This window comes from Schistocerca nitens, chromosome 9 (assembly GCF_023898315.1).
Source record: "Schistocerca nitens isolate TAMUIC-IGC-003100 chromosome 9, iqSchNite1.1, whole genome shotgun sequence".
Classification (NCBI taxonomy): Eukaryota; Metazoa; Arthropoda; class Insecta; order Orthoptera; family Acrididae; genus Schistocerca; species Schistocerca nitens.
The window spans coordinates 401216377-401235532 of NC_064622.1; the positions used below are offsets into that span (position 1 = coordinate 401216377).

The 19156-nt window shown below is 44.7% G+C and overlaps 1 protein-coding gene across 1 annotated transcript in view; it reads right to left on the reverse strand.

Annotated features, from left to right (window-relative positions):
* The window catches only part of LOC126204274 (aldo-keto reductase family 1 member B1-like), a 78745-nt gene extending 72599 nt beyond the window's left edge, over positions 1 to 6146 (reverse strand). Inside the window, exon 1 of the mRNA XM_049938662.1 lies at positions 6072 to 6146. Within this exon, the coding sequence (XP_049794619.1) occupies positions 6072 to 6146 (75 nt within the window). The remainder of the gene's footprint in view (positions 1 to 6071) is intronic.
* Between the last annotated feature and the right edge of the window lie 13010 nt (positions 6147 to 19156).

Sequence of the window (19156 nt, forward strand, 5' to 3'; positions counted from 1 at the left end):
TTCCTGGAGCCACTCTAGCAATTCTGGATGTATGAGGTGTCACTTAAGTCCGTCGGAATGCATATTTGACATGAATGGATGCAGGTGATCAGACAGGATGCTTACCTACGTGTCACCTGTCAGACTCGTATCTAGCTGTATTAGGGGTTCCATATCACTCCAACTGCACACGCTCCACACCATTACAGATCCTCCACCAGCTTGAATACGAGGTGCGGCTAGAAAAAAACCGGACTGATGCTGGAAAAAACCTTTATTTACAATTATTTACAATTTCATGTTATCTCCTTCAATGTACTCTCCTCCTCGGTCTCTACACCGCTCCATACGAATTTTCCACTGTTCATAGCAATGCTGCAGATTATTTTCGGTAAGTCCATACATTACTTCCGTCGCTTTTTCTTTTACTGCTTCAACAGTCTCAAATCTAGTTCCTTTCAAAGCTGACTTGACTTTAGGGAAAAGAAAAAAGTCACAGGGGGCCAAATCAGGTGAGTAGGGTGGATGATCTAAGATGGGAATGTTGTGTTTTGCCAAAAACGTCTTCACTGACAACGCACTGTGAGCTGGGGCATTGTCTTGGTGAAGGATCCATGACTTTTTTCTCCACAAATCGTTCCGTTTTCTCCGTACTCGCTCACGTAGGGTAGCCAGGACGCTAATGTAGTAATGCTGATTCACTGTTTGTCCCTCTGGTACCCAATCAATGTGCACAATCCCTTTGATGTCAAAAAGAACAGTCATCATTGCCTTGAATTTCGATTTTGACATTCGTGCTTTTTTTTGTCGTAGAGAACCAGGAGTTTTCCAATGCATCGATTGGCGTTTAGTTTCGGGATCGTAAGTAAAAAACCACGATTCATCGCAAGTAATAACATTTTGTAAGAAGGTGGGATCACTTTCAATGTTTTCCAGGATGTCAGAACAAATCATTCTTCGGCGTCCCTTCTGTTCAATTGTGAGACACTTTGGAACCATTTTTGAACACACTTTGTTCATGTTGAAACTTTCATGAAGAATCTGCCTAACACTTTCCTTGTCAACTCCTGTTAACTCAGACACTGCTCTGATTGTTAAACGGCGATCTCGTCGAACAAGTTTACCGATTTTTTCAATGTTTGCATCAGTTTTTGCTGACAATGGTCTGCCAGTGCGAGTGTCATCACTGGTGTCTTCGCGGCCATCTTTAAATCGTTTAAACCACTCAAACACTTGTGTTCGCGATAAACAATCATCGCCGTACACTTGTTGTAACATTACAAACGTTTCACTTGCAGATTTTCCTAGTTTGAAACAAAATTTGATGTTAACACGCCGTTCTTTCTGTACACTCAACATTTTCCGACGCACAGACAAAACGTCAACTACTTAAAACAGACGCCACGGGCAGACTGAGTGCAGGAGGCAGATGAAACTCGAGCAGTAGGCGGAGCGCGAGTCACGTGACAGGCCACGCGACTTTCAGCCTTATTGCATTCGTTTTATTGTTTCACCAGTACTAGTCCGGTTTTTTTCTAGCCACACCTCGTAGTCCCCTGCTGACATGCAGGGTCCTTGGATTTATGAGGGTTGTCTCCACAGCCGTACACGTCCAGCCGGCGATACAATGTGAAACGAGACTCGTTCCGACAAGGCAACATGTTTCCAGTCATCAAGAGTCCAATGTCAGTGTTGACGGGCCTAGGTGAGGCGTAAAGTTTTGTGTCGTGCAGGGAACACGAGCTTGGAAAACCCATATTGATTAAGTTTCCTTGAGTGGTTCGCACGCTGACACTTAATGATGGCCCGGCACTGAAATCTGCAGCAATTTCCGGAAGGGTTGCATTTCTGTCTCTTTGAATTATTCTCTTCAGTCGTCGTTGGTCCCGTTCTTGCAGGATCTTTGTCTGGTCTCAGCAATGTCGGAAGTTACCGGATTCCTGATATTCACAGTACGCTCGTGAAATCATCATAGGGGAAAGTCCCCACTTCATCGCTACCTTGGAGATGCTGTGTTCCATCGCTCGTACGCCGACTATAACACCACGTTCAAACTCACTGAAATCTTGATAATCCACCATTGTAGCAGCAGTAACCTATCTAACAACTGCGCCAGACACTTGTCTTACATAGGCGTTGCCGACCGCAGCGCCGTATTCTGCCTGTTTGCATGTCTTTGTATTTGAATACGTATGCCTACACCAGTTTCTTTGGCGCTTCACTGTATCTGCTACATGTGAACTGTGCTGTACAGTGCTTCCACTCACTAACAGAAATAATGTTATCTTCTATGGCTTCTTCCCCTGTCTCTTATTTCACAATATTCCATGCTGAATTGATTTTACTGAGCGATATGTCAGATTCAGACAAGGTTGCATACTCGAAGATTTTCTGTCAACTTATAAAAATTTTACACAACGTCTTATAATGTGAAAGTACGCTTTTAATATCAAAAAAGACGTCCCGCGAAAGAATTAGCCGAATGGGATGGAAATCAGTGGATATGATCTACATGTACAGACAAATAAACGATTACAATTTCAGAAAGAAATTGGATGATTTATTCAAGTGAAACAGCTTCACGGATTGAGCATCTCAATAATTCGTTGGTCCACCTCTGGCCCTTATGCAAATACACTCCTGGAAATTGAAATAAGAACACCGTGAATTCATTGTCCCAGGAAGGGGAAACTTTATTGACACATTCCTGGGGTCAGATACATCACATGATCACACTGACAAACCACAGGCACATAGACACAGGCAACAGAGCATGCACAATGTCGGCACTAGTACAGTGTATATCCACCTTTCGCAGCAATGCAGGCTGCTATTCTCCCATGGAGACGATCGTAGAGATGCTGGATGTAGTCCTGTGGAACGGCTTGCCATGCCATTTCCACCTGGCGCCTCAGTTGGACCAGCGTTCGTGCTGGACGTGCAGACCGCGTGAGACGACGCTTCATCCAGTCCCAAACATGCTCAATGGGGGACAGATCCGGAGATCTTGCTGGCCAGGGTAGTTGACTTACACCTTCTAGAGCACGTTGGGTGGCACGGGATACATGCGGACGTGCATTGTCCTGTTGGAACAGCAAGTTCCCTTGCCGGTCTAGGAATGGTAGAACGATGGGTTCGATGACGGTTTGGATGTACCGTGCACTATTCAGTGTCCCCTCGACGATCACCAGTGGTGTACGGCCAGTGTAGGAGATCGCTCCCCACACCATGATGCCGGGTGTTGGCCCTGTGTGCCTCGGTCGTATGCAGTCCTGATTGTGGCGCTCACCTGCACGGCGCCAAACACGCATACGACCATCATTGGCACCAAGGCAGAAGCGACTCTCATCGCTGAAGACGACACGTCTCCATTCGTCCCTCCATTCACGCCTGTCGCGACACCACTGGAGGCGGGCTGCACGATGTTGGGGCGTGAGCGGAAGACGGCCTAACGGTGTGCGGGACCGTAGCCCAGCTTCATGGAGACGGTTGCGAATGGTCCTCGCCGATACCCCAGGAGCAACAGTGTCCCTAATTTGCTGGGAAGTGGCGGTGCGGTCCCCTACGGCACTGCGTAGGATCCTACGGTCTTGGCGTGCATCCGTGCGTCGCTGCGGTCCGGTCCCAGGTCGACGGGCACGTGCACCTTCCGCCGACCACTGGCGACAACATCGATGTACTGTGGAGACCTCACGCCCCACGTGTTGAGCAATTCGGCGGTACGTCCACCCGGCCTCCCGCATGCCCACTATACGCCCTCGCTCAAAGTCCGTCAACTACACATACGGTTCACGTCCACGCTGTCGCGGCATGCTACCAGTGTTAAAGACTGCGATGGAGCTCCGTATGCCACGGCAAACTGGCTGACACTGACGGCGGCGGTGCACAAATGCTGCGCAGCTAGCGCCACTCGACGGCCAACACCGCGGTTCCTGGTGTGTCCGCTGTGCCGTGCGTGTGATCATTGCTTGTACAGCCCTCTCGCAGTGTCCGGAGCAAGTATGGTGGGTCTGACACACCGGTGTCAATGTGTTCTTTTTTCCATTTCCAGGAGTGTAGTTATTCTTTTTGTGATTGATTAATACAGTTGTTGGATGTTCTCCTGAGGGATATCGTGCCAAATTTTGCCCAACTGACGCGTTAGATCGTCAAAAATCCCGGACTGGTTGGAGGGCCCGGCCCATAATGCTCCGAACGTTCTCAAACAGGGAGAGATCGGGCGACCTTCCTGGCAAAGTTAGGGTTTGGCAAGCACGAAGACGGGCAGTAGAAAGTCTCCGTCGTGTGCAGCGGCCATTATCTTGTTGAAATGTAAGCTCAGGATAGCTTACCATGAAGGACAACAAAATGGGACTTAGAATGTCGCCAGCGTACCGCTGAGATGCAAGGTGCCACGGACGACAACAAAGGGGTCCTGCTATGAAATGAAGGGGTTGCAGCAGACCATCGCTCCTGCTTGGGCCGTATGGCGGCTGACTGTCAGGTTGGTATCCCACCATCACATTTTCAGCCTGGACTCTCATTGACTGGAGTAGAATTGTCTTCAGTGATGAGCTCCGCTTCTAACTCACCCCCGATGAGGAGCAAGCACGTGTCAGGAGAAGACCCAGAAGGCGGTGGGATACCAACGCGACTGTCGCCCGCCATATGGTCCTACAACCACGATAGTCTTGGGTGCCATTACATTTCAGTTTCATTTCATAGCAGGACCGCTTTGGTTGTCATCAGCGGCACCCTTAGTACGGTACGTCGACGATATTCTACGATTGGGTTTCCCTCCCCCCTTCATGGCAAGCCAGCGTGGGCTTGGCTTACATTTCAGCAAGATAACAGCCGCCCGCACATGGGGACAGTTTCTGCTGCTTGTGTTCGTGCTCGCCAAACCCTACCTCGGCAGTAAGGTCGCCGGATCTATCCACAACTGAGAAAGTCGGGATTTCGACGATCTAACGCGCCAATTGGACAGAATTCTGTACGATATCCCTGAGGAGGATATCAACAACTCTGTCAATCAATACGATATTGCAGAGCCTGTGTTGTCCGAAAGTACGATACAATATTCCTTCGAACATGCATGCTGATCTTCCGCTTGTCGCGAGCGATTGCCTTACAATGGCGTTCCAGCTAACTTGGATTGTTTATACGTTTAAGTAATGAGTACGTAATAAAATTCACTAGTATTTGATTTGTAAAGGGAGCGACCAAGCGCTCCTAGCGATGAGGACGTTACGAAACACCGTCCTTATGATAGTTTCCGTTCCGCTGTTATTCCATCTTAGTCTCTCGTACGGGTCGCTTCTGGTCTTCTCAACAGCGGGTCACCCTGCTGTCACACCGGTAAGAAAGTGCCACCTTCTAGCATTCCACACAGTAGCTTGCATTGTGCCCCAAGTAATCACTTTAGTAGAAACTATTTTTTATTGCCAATCCCGAGTTCTAAAAAATTTTTAGTGCCCTCTTATTTTAAACTTTTTTCCTCCTTTTAGATGCAGGCAAATTTGAAAGAAGGGTCTATAATGACGTGATCCGCCCACCACCAATTTTTACGAAATTAATGGTAGCTTGGTTGGTTGATTTGGGGAAGGAGACCAAACAGCGAGGTCATCGGTCCCATCTGGTTAGAGAAGTGTAGGGGAGGAGGTCGGCCGTGCCCTTTCAAAAGAATCATCCCGGCATTAGCCTGAAGCGATTTAGGGAAATCACGGAAAACCTAAATCAGGATGGCCCCATGCCTTTGTCACCCTTCGTTCGCCAATGTGCTGTAGACAGTATTTACTGAATAACATATCTTGACTAGGAGCGATGGGTACATCGACGACCTTTTAACACTGTGTATGTATTTCAGAGACGACGTTTATTAATTTTAAAATCCACGAATTTGAGACACTGTATATTACTCTTTACCATGTAAGTTGCAGCAGATGACGCAGCTTTAGACCACTTAACCGCTTATGTATCAGTAAAACTACAATTTTACCAGCTGTCAGTGGAATTCTTCTTAACACCATGCCTTTCAACAACTGCAGATACCCAAAATACAAAAATACTTTGTGAGTTCTCGTTCAGAGAGTGTTTCTTTTTTAAATGTTTACCTGCCAGGTGCCGAGCCCGAAAGCCGGCATGCTCCTGCCGTCGTTGAGCTTCACTGTAGGAGCGAGCGAAGGCATGGCTACGGCGAGGAGGCACACTTGTGACTGGCGCTGATCAGCTGGTAGGCGCGAAACGGTCCGCTAATATAAGAGTACGTACAATGCGGTGTTGCACTCGCGGCGTTCCGTTAGCAGCCAATTACCGACGTGTGAAAGGGGTGGGGAAGCTACGAGCACGTGCTGAGTGGAAGGAGAAGTTTGTTTATACAGGATCACCTCCTCAATGTTTGCCTTCTTTCTCGATGATTGTTCAAGAAACTCATCCATTTTTGTTGCTATATTCAAACATAAGGATAAGGTTCAGTAACAAACGTTAACTCGTATCTGCTGTTGCCTTTGCTCCTTGTCTCCATTCCACGCCAAGCACAGAATTAAATACGTCAGTCACAACACCTAACATAAAAGCATCAGTTGCAAAGGAGCAGCCGCGCGGTTAGAGGCGCCATATCACTGACTGACTCCCGTCGGAGGTTCGAGTCCTCCCTCGGGCATGGGTGTGTGTGTTCTTAGCATAAGTTACTTTAACTCAGTTTAAGTAGTCTGTAAGTCTAGGGACCGACGACCTCAGCAGTTTGGTCCCTTAGAAATTCACACACATTTGAACTTTTTTTTCATCTTCCTAGAAGCACATTTCTGTGTAAAATCATCCTTTACATGCCTTCCAACTCCAACTACCGAAGACCTAAAAAGTCTCCTCTTTGCGAAACCAGACTCCCGGACAACCTTCTTTCTTTCAAACCATGTGCCAACGGCAAGATCCTTCAACCCATCTCATCCAAACTGGTCCACGAGCACACGAACAACAACATCGTCTCTCCGTCATCAAGTGTGATCAACTTCTGCAGCTACCCCAGGCCCCATACCTACAACAGAACAAATGCCGACCCTCTCGCTTTCTATCTCCATATATGGAAAAAGCCTATGACTCCTACGACTGTGTACACCACTGTGGTCTCCTGTTAAAATTTTGTTAGTATGTATTTCTACCCAAGGCCTAACTGCATCTTTTCAAACTAAAAGTCCGGCAAATCCCATCCAACAGCAGGGGTCCCTTACAATTCATCCTGTCATCGCTCCTTCATATCCTTTTTTTTTTATGAATTTGTCCAGCTATGGACCGCATACAACTTAAGACTTATGGTGTTTCTTTTTCTTCCGTTCTTCCCAGTACTTCTTCATTTTCTCGCCAACTGCTCGTCTCTGCTCATCTGTCCACACTCTCTTGGGTCGAGGTTTTGGCTCATCTTCTTCATAGTTTGCGATTTCCATAGGTAGCCTAAAGTGATTCCTGTCACGTGTTATTTCTTCTGTAACACCTATTTTGTTGGCGTCTTTCTTTACTGCTTCTATCCATCCTACAGTTTTTTTCAGCTTACTAACGTAATTAAAAATTTTCTTTGTAATCGGTGTTTCTTCCAAGCTTTTTAAATGTCCATAAAATTTTAGCCGTCTCTTCCTCATTGTATCTGTGATCTTTTCTGAATTTTTGTATAGGTCTTCATTTCTCCTTTTAATCCACCTATTTTCCTTGTTTTTCTCAGGACCTAGAATTTTTCTTAGTATTTTTCTCTCTTTTTTTTCTAGTTCTCTTAATTAACCTTTCTTATTCAATGTTAGGCACTCTGATCCGTACGTTGCTTGTGTCCTAATAACTGAATTATAATGTTTAGTCTTCGCTTGTATGGATATTGATTTCTTATTGTACTACTTTTGTGTTAATTTACATGCAAATTCTAACTTTTTTATTCTTTCTTTATTTGTTGTGTTATCCAGTCCATTGGCTTGGATCCACTCCCCCAGGTATTTGAATCTATCAACTCCTTTAATTTATCCATACTTTGTTTTCATAAACTTTTCGGTGTCATGTTTGTATTCTATGTACTCGGTTTTTTCATAGGATATTTTTAGCCCAGTCTTTTCAGCAATCTCGTGTAACAGATCAAGCATAACTGTTGCGTCTGTTCGGTTTTCAGTTATCAATGCCATATCATCCCCAAAGGCTAAACATTTCACTTCAAATTTGTTCTTTCCTTGGCCCATGCTTATACCCTTTATGCTCTGTTTTTTAATGTGCTTTCCCATGTTTTTACTATTTTATCTAACACCAAGTTAAAGCGAATTGGGGACAGTCCGTCTCGTTATCGAACTCCTGTTTTGATTTTAAATGGTTCAGAAATTTCGCCTTGAAACTTATTTCTTGATGTTGTATCTGTGAGCGTTTGTTCAACAAGTCTTCTGGTGTTTTCATCTATCCCTGATTCATTGAGTATCTGGAATAGTGTTCGTCTGTAAACTGAGTCGTAGGCCTTCTTCGTCTACGAAAGTAATTTTTATTTTTATTTTGTATAGCTCTCACTCTCAAAATTGTTTTTAAATTAAGAATCTGTTCTGCACATGATCGACCTTTTCTAAATCCTGCTTGATAATCTCCTATATTAGGTCCTGCTTGTTCCTCTACTCTATTTATTAGTGCTTTAGAAAGTATTTTGTATGCCACTGGTAACAAGGATGTGCCCCTGTAGTTGTTGGTGTCTGTTTTATCTCCTTTTTTATGGAGAGAGTGGATCAATGCTTGTTTCCAGTCACTGGGTATGATTCCCTTTGTCCAAATGTCTTTAATTACTTTGTGAATTTTCTGCCATGCGGATAAGCCCCCTAGTTTCCACTTTTCTGCTACTATTCCATCCTCACCTGGTGCTTTGTTATTCTTCAATGCTTTGGTAATCTTTTCTATTTCTTCTACTGTAGGTGGTTCCGATGGTGGATTCTCATGTAGTGGTTTCTGAAATTGTAACCTGTCATTAGGCTCCTCACAATTTAATAGATGTTCAAAGTATTCAGCTAAAATTTGGCAGTTCTCTTTATTGCTTAAAACCATTTTTCCATTTTTATCTTTAAAATGTAAACTTGGTGACTGGAATCCTGTTAAAACTTCTCTGAAAGTCTTATAGAAGTCTCTAGTGTTGTTCCTTTTAAAGTCTGAATCCATTTCTTCTAATCTGTCTTTATCATATTTTCTTTTCACTGATCTGATGACTTTTGCTGTCTTTTTCCTTTCGTCTTTGAAGACTTCCCAGTATTCGTGTTTCTTATTACTGTTCCATTTTTTCCATGCCTTTAGTCGATTGTCAATTGCTTCATCACACAGCTCGTTCCACCATCTGTGTTTTGGTATTCTTCGTGGCTGTCCCATTTCTTTAACTGACTCTAGCGTTGTTTCTTTAATTTCTTCCCAATCATCCATTTTTCTTGTGTTTAGTATATGACAGAAATTGTCCTGATTTTGCATGAGAAATTTAGTGTTTACTCTTGGAAATCTTCTTGGTTTTGGTTTAGGTTTGTTCGGTTGGAACATGGTCTTTATTTCTATCAGATAATGGTCTGAGTCTATGTTTAGGCCCTTCCTCACTCTGACATCCAAGATTTCCTTGTAGTTGCGAGTCGTTATTGCCACATGGTCCAACTGATATTCACCTTGATTTGGATTAGGTGATACCCACGTTTTTTTCTTTCTTGCAAGTTTCCTGAAACATGTCGACAATAGTTTTAGATTAAACTGTCTACAAAAATCTATGAGTCTTTCCCCATTTCTGTTGGTTCTTGCATGTGCTGAATGATCTCCAACTACTGATTTAAATTTTATTTCTATGCCAACTTGTGCATTAAAGTCTCCCACTAAAATTTTTATATGTTCTTTTGGTAATATGGATGTTTCGTGTTCTCGCATTTCCCAAAAATCTTCCACTTTCTCAACATTTGTTCTGTTATGTTGCTTAATAGGTGCATGTGCATTTATAATAGTGTAACGTTTATTGCCTGACTTGAACGTTAGAAATGAAATTCGTTCTGATGGGGAGCTAAAATTAGTTATTGATTCTGTAAGTTGCTGTTTGACCATAAATGCGGTCCCCAATATAGCCGTATTATTGGAATTTTTAATGGCTGGTTTTCCTTTGTAGATCCTGTATCCACCTGATTCAAATGCATTTTCATCCAGATACCTTGTTTCTTGAAGAGCTAATATAAGTATGTTGCGTTGATTGAGAGTGTCCGTTAGGTTTTCCAATTTTCATAAGTGTGTTGATATTCAGAGTCCCCAGTAGATGTTTTTTCTTGGGTCTTATCTTTGAAGAAGTACTAGGAAGCTCCGACTCTTCCTTACATGATGTTCTAGGCTCTCCAGAATCCAAAGGCCTAGTTGCACCGCCATGAATAGCGATGGAAGATTGGTTACTTCCTGGAGTAGTTTTCCTTTTGAAATTCACCATCATGTTTTAGGTTAAAGTTTGGTTTGGGGAAAGGTAGTTGAACCTTTCGATGATAAAAATTCAAGCATTTAGCTTAGAATTATAAGTGAGGCCGCCACTAACATGTGGGACAGACACCTTTTGTAGCCGCCCATTGTGGGAACAGACGCTACAGTCTGGTGCATTTATACAAAAGCCTGCCTCTTCCGCCAGTTCCGCCGTTCTGATGATCTTCATTGCCGCCTTCACTGCCGTTGAAGTCTTCACCGTTTGCCTGGCAAGGGACCCTCACGAGGTACTATCACCCGGGCCAGGTGAACCAAGGTTTTTTAACGAGGTGTTACTCCTCCCCCTCCTCCTTTTTCAACTGGGCTTGGGACCGGCTTTGGCGGAGTTCCTTCATATCCTATACACAACCTACATATCCTATATACAACCGATATTCCTAAACCATCCTCTCACGCGTACCTACTTCAGTAATCCAACGAGATCACTTTCCTTGCTGTCCTACCTGCCTTCCATTCGACCAGTTTCCACCTCCAGTTCTACCTCAATAATTACACCTCTTGGTCTAATTAGTGGTTCCTGTTTGTCAAGCCTTCAAAAACCCAAGCAATAATTATAGGCTAAATTACCAGAGCATTCTGTCCTCGAAATTTTCTTCATAGAATCCACAACCGCCCAACTCTGCTAACTGAAACACCAAAACACACTGGACTACAAACTCGATCAGATACAACCTCCCACGCCAACTAACGAAAAGAAAAAAGAAAGCTCACAGTAGACTGAAACTACTAACCAGCCAGCCATGGGCACTAAATCCCTCGACTGTCATACCTACCTATAAGCCCCTCCCTCACCTATGCTCTTCTCACCCAGGGAATGTCGCAGGAGTGTTCAACCCTCCTATGTTTTAGCAATCCCTCCAATTCCTTACTTGCCACGCACTCCGCTTTCTGAATCCATTTACACTCTGTCACTCACATCATTTTATATAGTTGCCATTACGTCACCTATAAAATCAGAATGGTTACCCAATTGTATCGCCAGTTCTTGACAACACTGCCTTGCTGCCATGACTCTAGCAACATGCCTCACATTCTTTATATCTCCACACACTTCATGTCATTTTCTAGAGTGACTTCTACCGCCTTCTCCTCCAACAACATGAACTAATTCCTTTCATCTGTATCCTTCACAACCTCTCCATTTCCCAAATTAAGATTGGAAAAGTGCAAACCTATCCACCTCCACCCAGCTACATCCCGTCTCTTGACCTATGCCAATACTCAAGCCACATGCCTTCGTCTCCAATTCCATCTGGTTCCAAATCCCTTACCTAGGAGATGCTGCCTGGAAACAACAGCACTGTTATTCTCGTAGTTGTCAAAACTACATACCTCGCTTCCGTTTTTATGCAATCAGACCAGAAGAACGTAGTGAGACATTACCAACAATTCACTTTTTAACTAGAATACACTCAAAACAGCATACTGTCACCACAACAAATGTAATATTTTGGCGAGTCACACTATTAGGATCTAATCAGACCTAGAACTAAATGCCAGCATGGCAACCAAGAGCAAGATGGTCAAAATGCCCAATACCAGCGTATTTAATCATAGCCATATCGTTGGGCACTTCAACTCAGGAACACTTCATCTCAGACATCAGGCAGATATTGGCTTTTTCCATGCCACCATTTCAAGGTCATACCATGAGTACTCCTATCCTAGTAAAACCGCAGCCATTTAAGTGCCGTGGGCATAACGTGTTGATGGCTGGAGTACTCATCTACAACCGGGGACTGTAACAGACAGATAATAGAGCTGTATGTTATTCGCCAGTCCCACAACAAGTCAACATGTGTACCATCCAGAACTACCTCATCGCTATGAGGCGTAGCAGCCACCGCCTCAAACGTGTGCTTTTCCTCACGACACGTCACAGGATACAGATTAGCATAGGTGTGGTAATACTGCCATTAGGTGCTCGAAGCAAGGAGAACAGTCTCCAGCATTGACAAGTTGCGGTACACATTGATTCACGCCCATGTCACTGGACAAACACGTCGAAAATTACATGAGGTGGTGCATTCTATTCACCAACAGGGTGAAGATGTGTCCCGTACGTGGGGACCTGGAAAAGTAAACTACACATGACATCCCACACTAACATGATTGTGCAGCTAGAGTGGTTTGTTGTTAGAAGGGGGTACTTGTCTGAATTTCTTACAGACAGTTCTACTACGTTACGAATCACAGGTGCATCACAGAATGGGAGTGATATGATATGGCGTGGCAACTGGAGACGTACTCCAAAGTTGAAGTACATGGAATGGTATGATTCTTATAGGCACTGCTTCTAAACTGCACACAGATTCCCAACGAATTTCTGGCGGTAAATAGAACAAATGCAAGGCCACGTCCAGCCATAGTGAAATGGTGCACAATCTGATCACAGCCACACAGGTAGGCAGGCCATCAACATCGACCACAGACGACGTTGTCCAAGGAATAAAGAAACTGATTCGCAGCAATTGTAGATTTTCCGACGATAAGGATGTTCACATAGCACTTCTCTAATGGCTTCACGACCAAGGAGCGGATTTCTTTCGTCCAAGAATTGAACGATTTGTTGAAAGTTGCAACAGTAGTTTACCCAGACTTGGTGACTGTATTGGAAATTAGTGCATATATGTGTGCCACTCTGAAGGGTAATGCAACATTTAATAAAAGAAGTACCCTCGTTCGATGCCCAAATGTTCAAGTGAGATGAGGATTATGGGACGAGTGTAGACATGATCCGTGACCGGACTGTTATAATAGCTCCTCACGAGTTAACAGACTTTGAACGTAGGGTTATAATCGATGTAAGACATGACTCATAGTATATACAAAACTATGCGAGAATTTGCGTTTCCGAGGTCAGTAGCGACAAGTGTGGATCTCCAATTGCCGCAGAAAAAAGGTTTCCATACCCGTTAACACCTTCTAGGACGATCTCAAGTGTTCTACGACCAGACGTCACATCGCCTCTGCAGAGCCAAATGGGAAGCTCGACGGTCTTCTGTGATATACGTGTGGAGACTGAAGCGATAAATGAAAATTTGTACCAAGGCCGGGATTCGAATCCAGGTCTCCTGTTCACTAGGCATATGTGCTACCTGGCACTGTAGATTTTCACGACTACAAGGACTACTCTAGCGTGCCTCCCTCCTCAACCCAAATTCCCATTCACGCCTCAACCCACTTTGGTATTCCCCCTTAATTCGAATAGCATTGCTTGGGGAATACCAACGTGGGTTGCGGTGTCAATGGGAATTTGGATTGAGAAGGGCGCTGTGCTAGGATAGCCCACGCAGTTGTGCAAAGCCATTGTGCTGGGGCGGCATAGTGGTTAGCGCATCTGTCTAATGAGCAGGAGACCCACGTTCGAAGTATGGCCTTGGTACAAATTTCCATTTGTCGCTTCAGTCTATATACATATATCACAGTAGACCGTCGAGCATCCCGTATGTCTCTGTTTTCATCTAGTTGAGAAGATGTTGGTGCAAGTGCCCCGTAATGCTGGCGTTGGGACGAGTCAGCATTACCCTGACTGTAAGCCACGGCGTCAGCACCAGCGGCATCCCCCTACTTTTGCTGCGAAGCAATTCCTCTGGAGAATGGCTGCTCTCAGCGTCAAGTCTGCACACATCCACCGTGGAGGCGAGTGGAGACTTCCACCCACTGGACACAACCCGTTGCCCTCTGGCGGAGTCTGACGATGAAGCGCCAATGACCAGTCAGCAGCGCTGTGGAACCAAGTACTGCAAGGAGACTCAATGCTGACGGCAGCTGGCCTGACCCAGACTCGAACCCGCGGCTGCACCTGGCGGTGCCTAGTCTTCTAATCATCCAGTGTGGACGTGCCATTGTGGCTCTTCTGCTGGACTCCAAATGCCTCTGACTCAAACCCCTACTGTTTATATGGCTCCGATGTAGAGTTGTTACACTAAAACTCTGCACCCAGACACATAGCTCACAACAAGAGGTTCGCCCTGGTGTGGTGTCGCCATCCTGCCATCTACAGTTATTACTCCTGAGTGGTTCAGTTTCCTGCTAAGTATGGCTAGTGTATCTCACAATCCTCTTGTGTACCTGTTATTCTGACCCTTATGTCACTGTACTACTGACTAGCAGTAGCTTGACAGAATGCTACACTGTGGCTCCTGACAACCCATGCATAGTTCCCATCGCTGCTCAGTGTACGATTGCTAGTTTCCTTTCCATTCTGGCAATGTGTCAACAAAAGAACAGGAAACACGGATTTTGGCCAAGCAGTTGGAATTTGTAACGAAAGTTCCACAGCCGCTTAAACACATTACGTGAACTATGAGTAAATGTCAGAGATGGCTTCCAAAATTACTTACATCTGAATGAAAACACCTGTATAAAACTCCTAAAAAGTACACGGCGATTTCTACAGAAATCAAGATACCTAACTACACTGAACAAAAACTGAGTCACTCCCAGGACACAGTACACTGAAATGAAATGTCGTGTGGCTAGGGCCTCCCGTCGGGTAGACCGGTCGCCTGTTGCAAGTCTTTTTAGTTGACGCAACTTCGGCGACTTGCGTGTCGATGAGGATGAAATGGTAATGAAGACAACACAACACCCAGTCACTGAGCGGAGAAAATCTCCGACGCAGCCGGGAATCGAACCCGGACCCCTTTGCACAGCATTCGACCGGGCTGACCACTTCACCTTTTGTTCTGCATTGTTCGTTATGTTTGTTCGAGGCGGACGTCCTATGACACCTCTTCAGGTTCTTCGTTGATCTGTTTACTCAGCTTTCGAAGACGAGCTCAGTTCAATGCTCGTTAATTACAAATAATAACCGCAGATCAAAATACACTCATATTTAATGTTTGAACAAAAGGGTCGGCGCCTGTTTTGCAATGGAAAACCGTCACAGTGTGGAAAACTAATTGGGAATACAGCGGTTACATTTGTTTTTAGAGGGTTGCCTAACCAGAATACGTTGTAAGACAATGGATTGGTTCTGAAATTCAGAATTTCAATTGTGAATTTAGTAAGTCATTTATTTACTCTAATATCTCGACACTTATCATATCAAAATGAGAGAGAATAAGTAATGTAACTACAAAATGAGCATAAAATCTCGTATTGTTGAACGATAAGTTGGTCAGACTTATCGAGCCCAAGTCAGTTAAAATATTGAAAAACAAAGCTCTCTTAAATTTGAACGTCCAATAACACTGTGGGGGGGGGGGGGGGGGGGGTATCCAGTTTACGTGAAAGACTGCTTGGGAAATGCTACAAGCTTTTCTAAGCGGTGTAGCTTGCTAATGCACAGTAAAGAAGCCCAACACCCGCGAAATATAATTAATCAGGCACAACAAGTTGCGTAGCAAACGTCGCAAACTGTGAGCTGCTCAGAAAGTGATTAGCACTAAGGCAAAATGCAACACTTCCTCAAAATTCAGCAAACGTGCACAACAATGCACCAGTCAGTACAGGATAAAGAAAGACAAAATGGCGGCAGAAAAGCCCTGCCCTTGACGACCTCTGGAATGTGTGTGCCCCAGACGGCTTCCCAGCGAAAAGCGCCCAAAATTCTTCTCGTCTAAACCTAGCTCCCGTCTTCTTGAAAAACTAACATGGAGGAGAATACGTCCAGCCATTACCACAGTCACCAGCGAGAACTTCGCTTTATGTACATAAATACAGGGGAACCGTGCAGAAAAGTCCCATTCTTGGCTTACAGAATGCGTCTTAATATCCAAGAGGTTGGTATCAGCTGCCAACCATGTACCACTCGTTAGTCGAGCCCTTTGTGCGTAAACACAGTGGCGGGTAAGATTCAGTTGATTGGATAACAAGAGTTGGAGAGAAAGGCGACGAATTTTCTCACAGTGACCGAGCTGTACCGTGTCAGCCTATTCATAGATCTGCGTACGGGGAGATGAATTCGTCACGCACAAGTCATGGGACAGCGATACGCACACATACAGATGGCGATAGTATTGCGTACACAAGGTCTAAAAGGGCACTGGATTGATGGAGCTGTCATTTGTATTCAAGTGATTCATGTGAAACGGTCTCTGAGGTGATTATGGCCACACGACGGGAATTAACAACTATGTGTACGGAATAGTAGTTGGAGATAGACGCAGGAGACACTCCACTTCGAAAATGGTTAGGAAATTCAATGTTCCAAATTCCATAGTGTCAAGAGTGTGCTAAGGATATCAAATTTCGGGTATTACCTCCCACCACGGACGTATAGAGGTCGACGGCCTTCACTTAACGACCGAGAGCAGCACCGTTTGTATAGGGTTGTCAGTGTTAACAGACACTGCATGAAATAACCGAAGAAATCAACGTGAGAGGTCCGGCGAACGTATCCATTAAGACAGTGCGGCGAAATTCGGCGTTAATGAGCGATGGTAGCAGACAGCTGACGTGAGAGTCTTTGCCAACAGCACGACATCACCTACAGCGCCTCTCTTGGACTCGTGACCATATCAGTTGGACCCTAGACGACTGTAAAACCGTTATTTGATCAGATGAGTCCCGATTTCACTTGGTAAGAGCTGATGGTAGGGTTAGTGTGTGACATAGAACTCACGAAGCCATGGACCCAGGTTGTGAACAAGGCACTGTGCAAGCTAGTGATGGGTCCATAGTTGTGTGGGCTGTGTTCACATGGAATGAAACGGATCCTCTGCTCCAACTGAATCGATCATTGATTCCAAATGGTTATGTTCAGCTGCTTGGAGACCATCTGCAGCCATTCATGGACTTCATGTTCCGAAACAAAGACGGAATTTTGATGGATGACAGTGCGACATGTCGCTGGGCGACAATTGTTGACCATTCGTTTGAAGAACATTCTGGATATTTCGAGCTACTAATTTAACTACCCACACAGCCTAACATTAATCCCATCGAATATTTATGAGACATAATCGAGAGGTCAGTTCGTGCACAAAATCCTGCACCAGCAACACTTTCGAAATTATGGTCAGCTGTAGAGGCAGCACGGCTCAGTATCTCTGCAGGGAACTTCGAACATGTTGAGCGCATGCCACGTCGAACTGCTGCAGCATCCCGGAGGAAAGGAGGTCCAGCACGATATTAGCAGGTATCCCATGACATTCGTCACTGTGGTGTACTCAAGGGACTTGCAGTGGCTTAGCGGCAGTTGCTTTCAAAGGAGAAAGCCACCACATTCACGGTGAAAGCGAGAGGTAGGGGCTTATCACATATGCTTCGATAAACTGCAATGCCCTCGGGACCCACTTCCCTTCTCCAGAGCCCCTGTAACCTCTTGTGACAAGGTAGACCATAGGATGAACGCCTGGGCCTGCTCGTTTGTTAACCAAACAATTTGAAGCCTTCCTCCAGAGTCATCATGCCTTGTACTCTTCTCAAAAATATCCAGGAAGAGAACAGAAAAATAATTAAGTATCCATCAGTGATATGTCACTTTCACATCACACCATTCATTGACGATTCGATCTGTAGAGCTACCAAAATACAGGGATGTTGATCGCTATGTTCCACCCACCACTCCAAATATTTCATACATTTTGTATGGAATCGACGTCAGGTGATTTAGCGGGCCGGTTATGGCGCGATTGATTGCCTGAATGTTCGTCACACCAGCATACTACTGAGAAAATGTAGAAGAAAGGGCAACACTTGTTCGTCAAAAATGTTGAAATAAACTCCATTGTGCATAATCAGGTAACGTGAATGAGTGTGCCCAAATCACACCACAAAAGACACCCCCCGAAGAGATGATGGGACCATTCCAAGTCTGAACTGCGCCCTCAGTACACTGCAGATTAAAAGCACTGTTTGGCCATCAGTGCACTCGATGCCCTGCATCATTTAAACACAAGTAAAATTGCGAATCGTTGGACAACACGAAAACCCGTCCAGTCAGCTTCTGTCCAGATGCGTGTTATTTAGCCGACTGAAGACGAGCATCTTTATGTGCCACTGTGGGCAATGGCTATCTGCAGATCTCCATTATGTGCAGTTCGCTTCGTAATGCTTGCTCGATAACTGTTTCAGATAGTGCAGCAGCTCCTGTCAGGTTTGAAACTGATTGTAATTGACAAAGTGTGATACATATCTCCAGTCCCTATAAGTTAGGGTCTTTCTATGACGGCCATTTTAATGCCCATGTCACAATGCTGCGAGTGTTGCACCATTCCTTGTTCACACATTACAAACTCCGTGTTGATATACTATCAAATCAGACATCTTCATTCACAGTGTGGTCATGGGCACTTCCAAACACGATAACTATTTTCTTTCATTGTGCCCTGCCTCCACGTCGACTTACCCTATTGCTCTGATTGTAGGCTATACAAACGACTGTCACATACACACCATTTCACTGTCATGACTTACGTCAGTGGTGGAGGGCCCCATGACCATCTAGTGTCAGTTCCACAGCATCCACAGCCCACCAAAACGACCAATGTGCTCGTTTAAGTAGATAATAATATTTTGTTATATATCCATGACTTGATCAGTCTGGAGGTGATCTGTAATGTATGGTAACTGAAGAAAACTTCACAAGCGAAGATCGCTAAAAAAGCAGTTTATTGGATGACCGGTTTCAACAGAGCTTTGTTGTCATCATCAGATCTTACACTTTTGAATTTTTGCAGCATATTATCCATCAGTGTAACAAGTCACTTCGCACTGCATTGTACATATTACATTTACATTTGACATGCCAATGTGTAGTGAC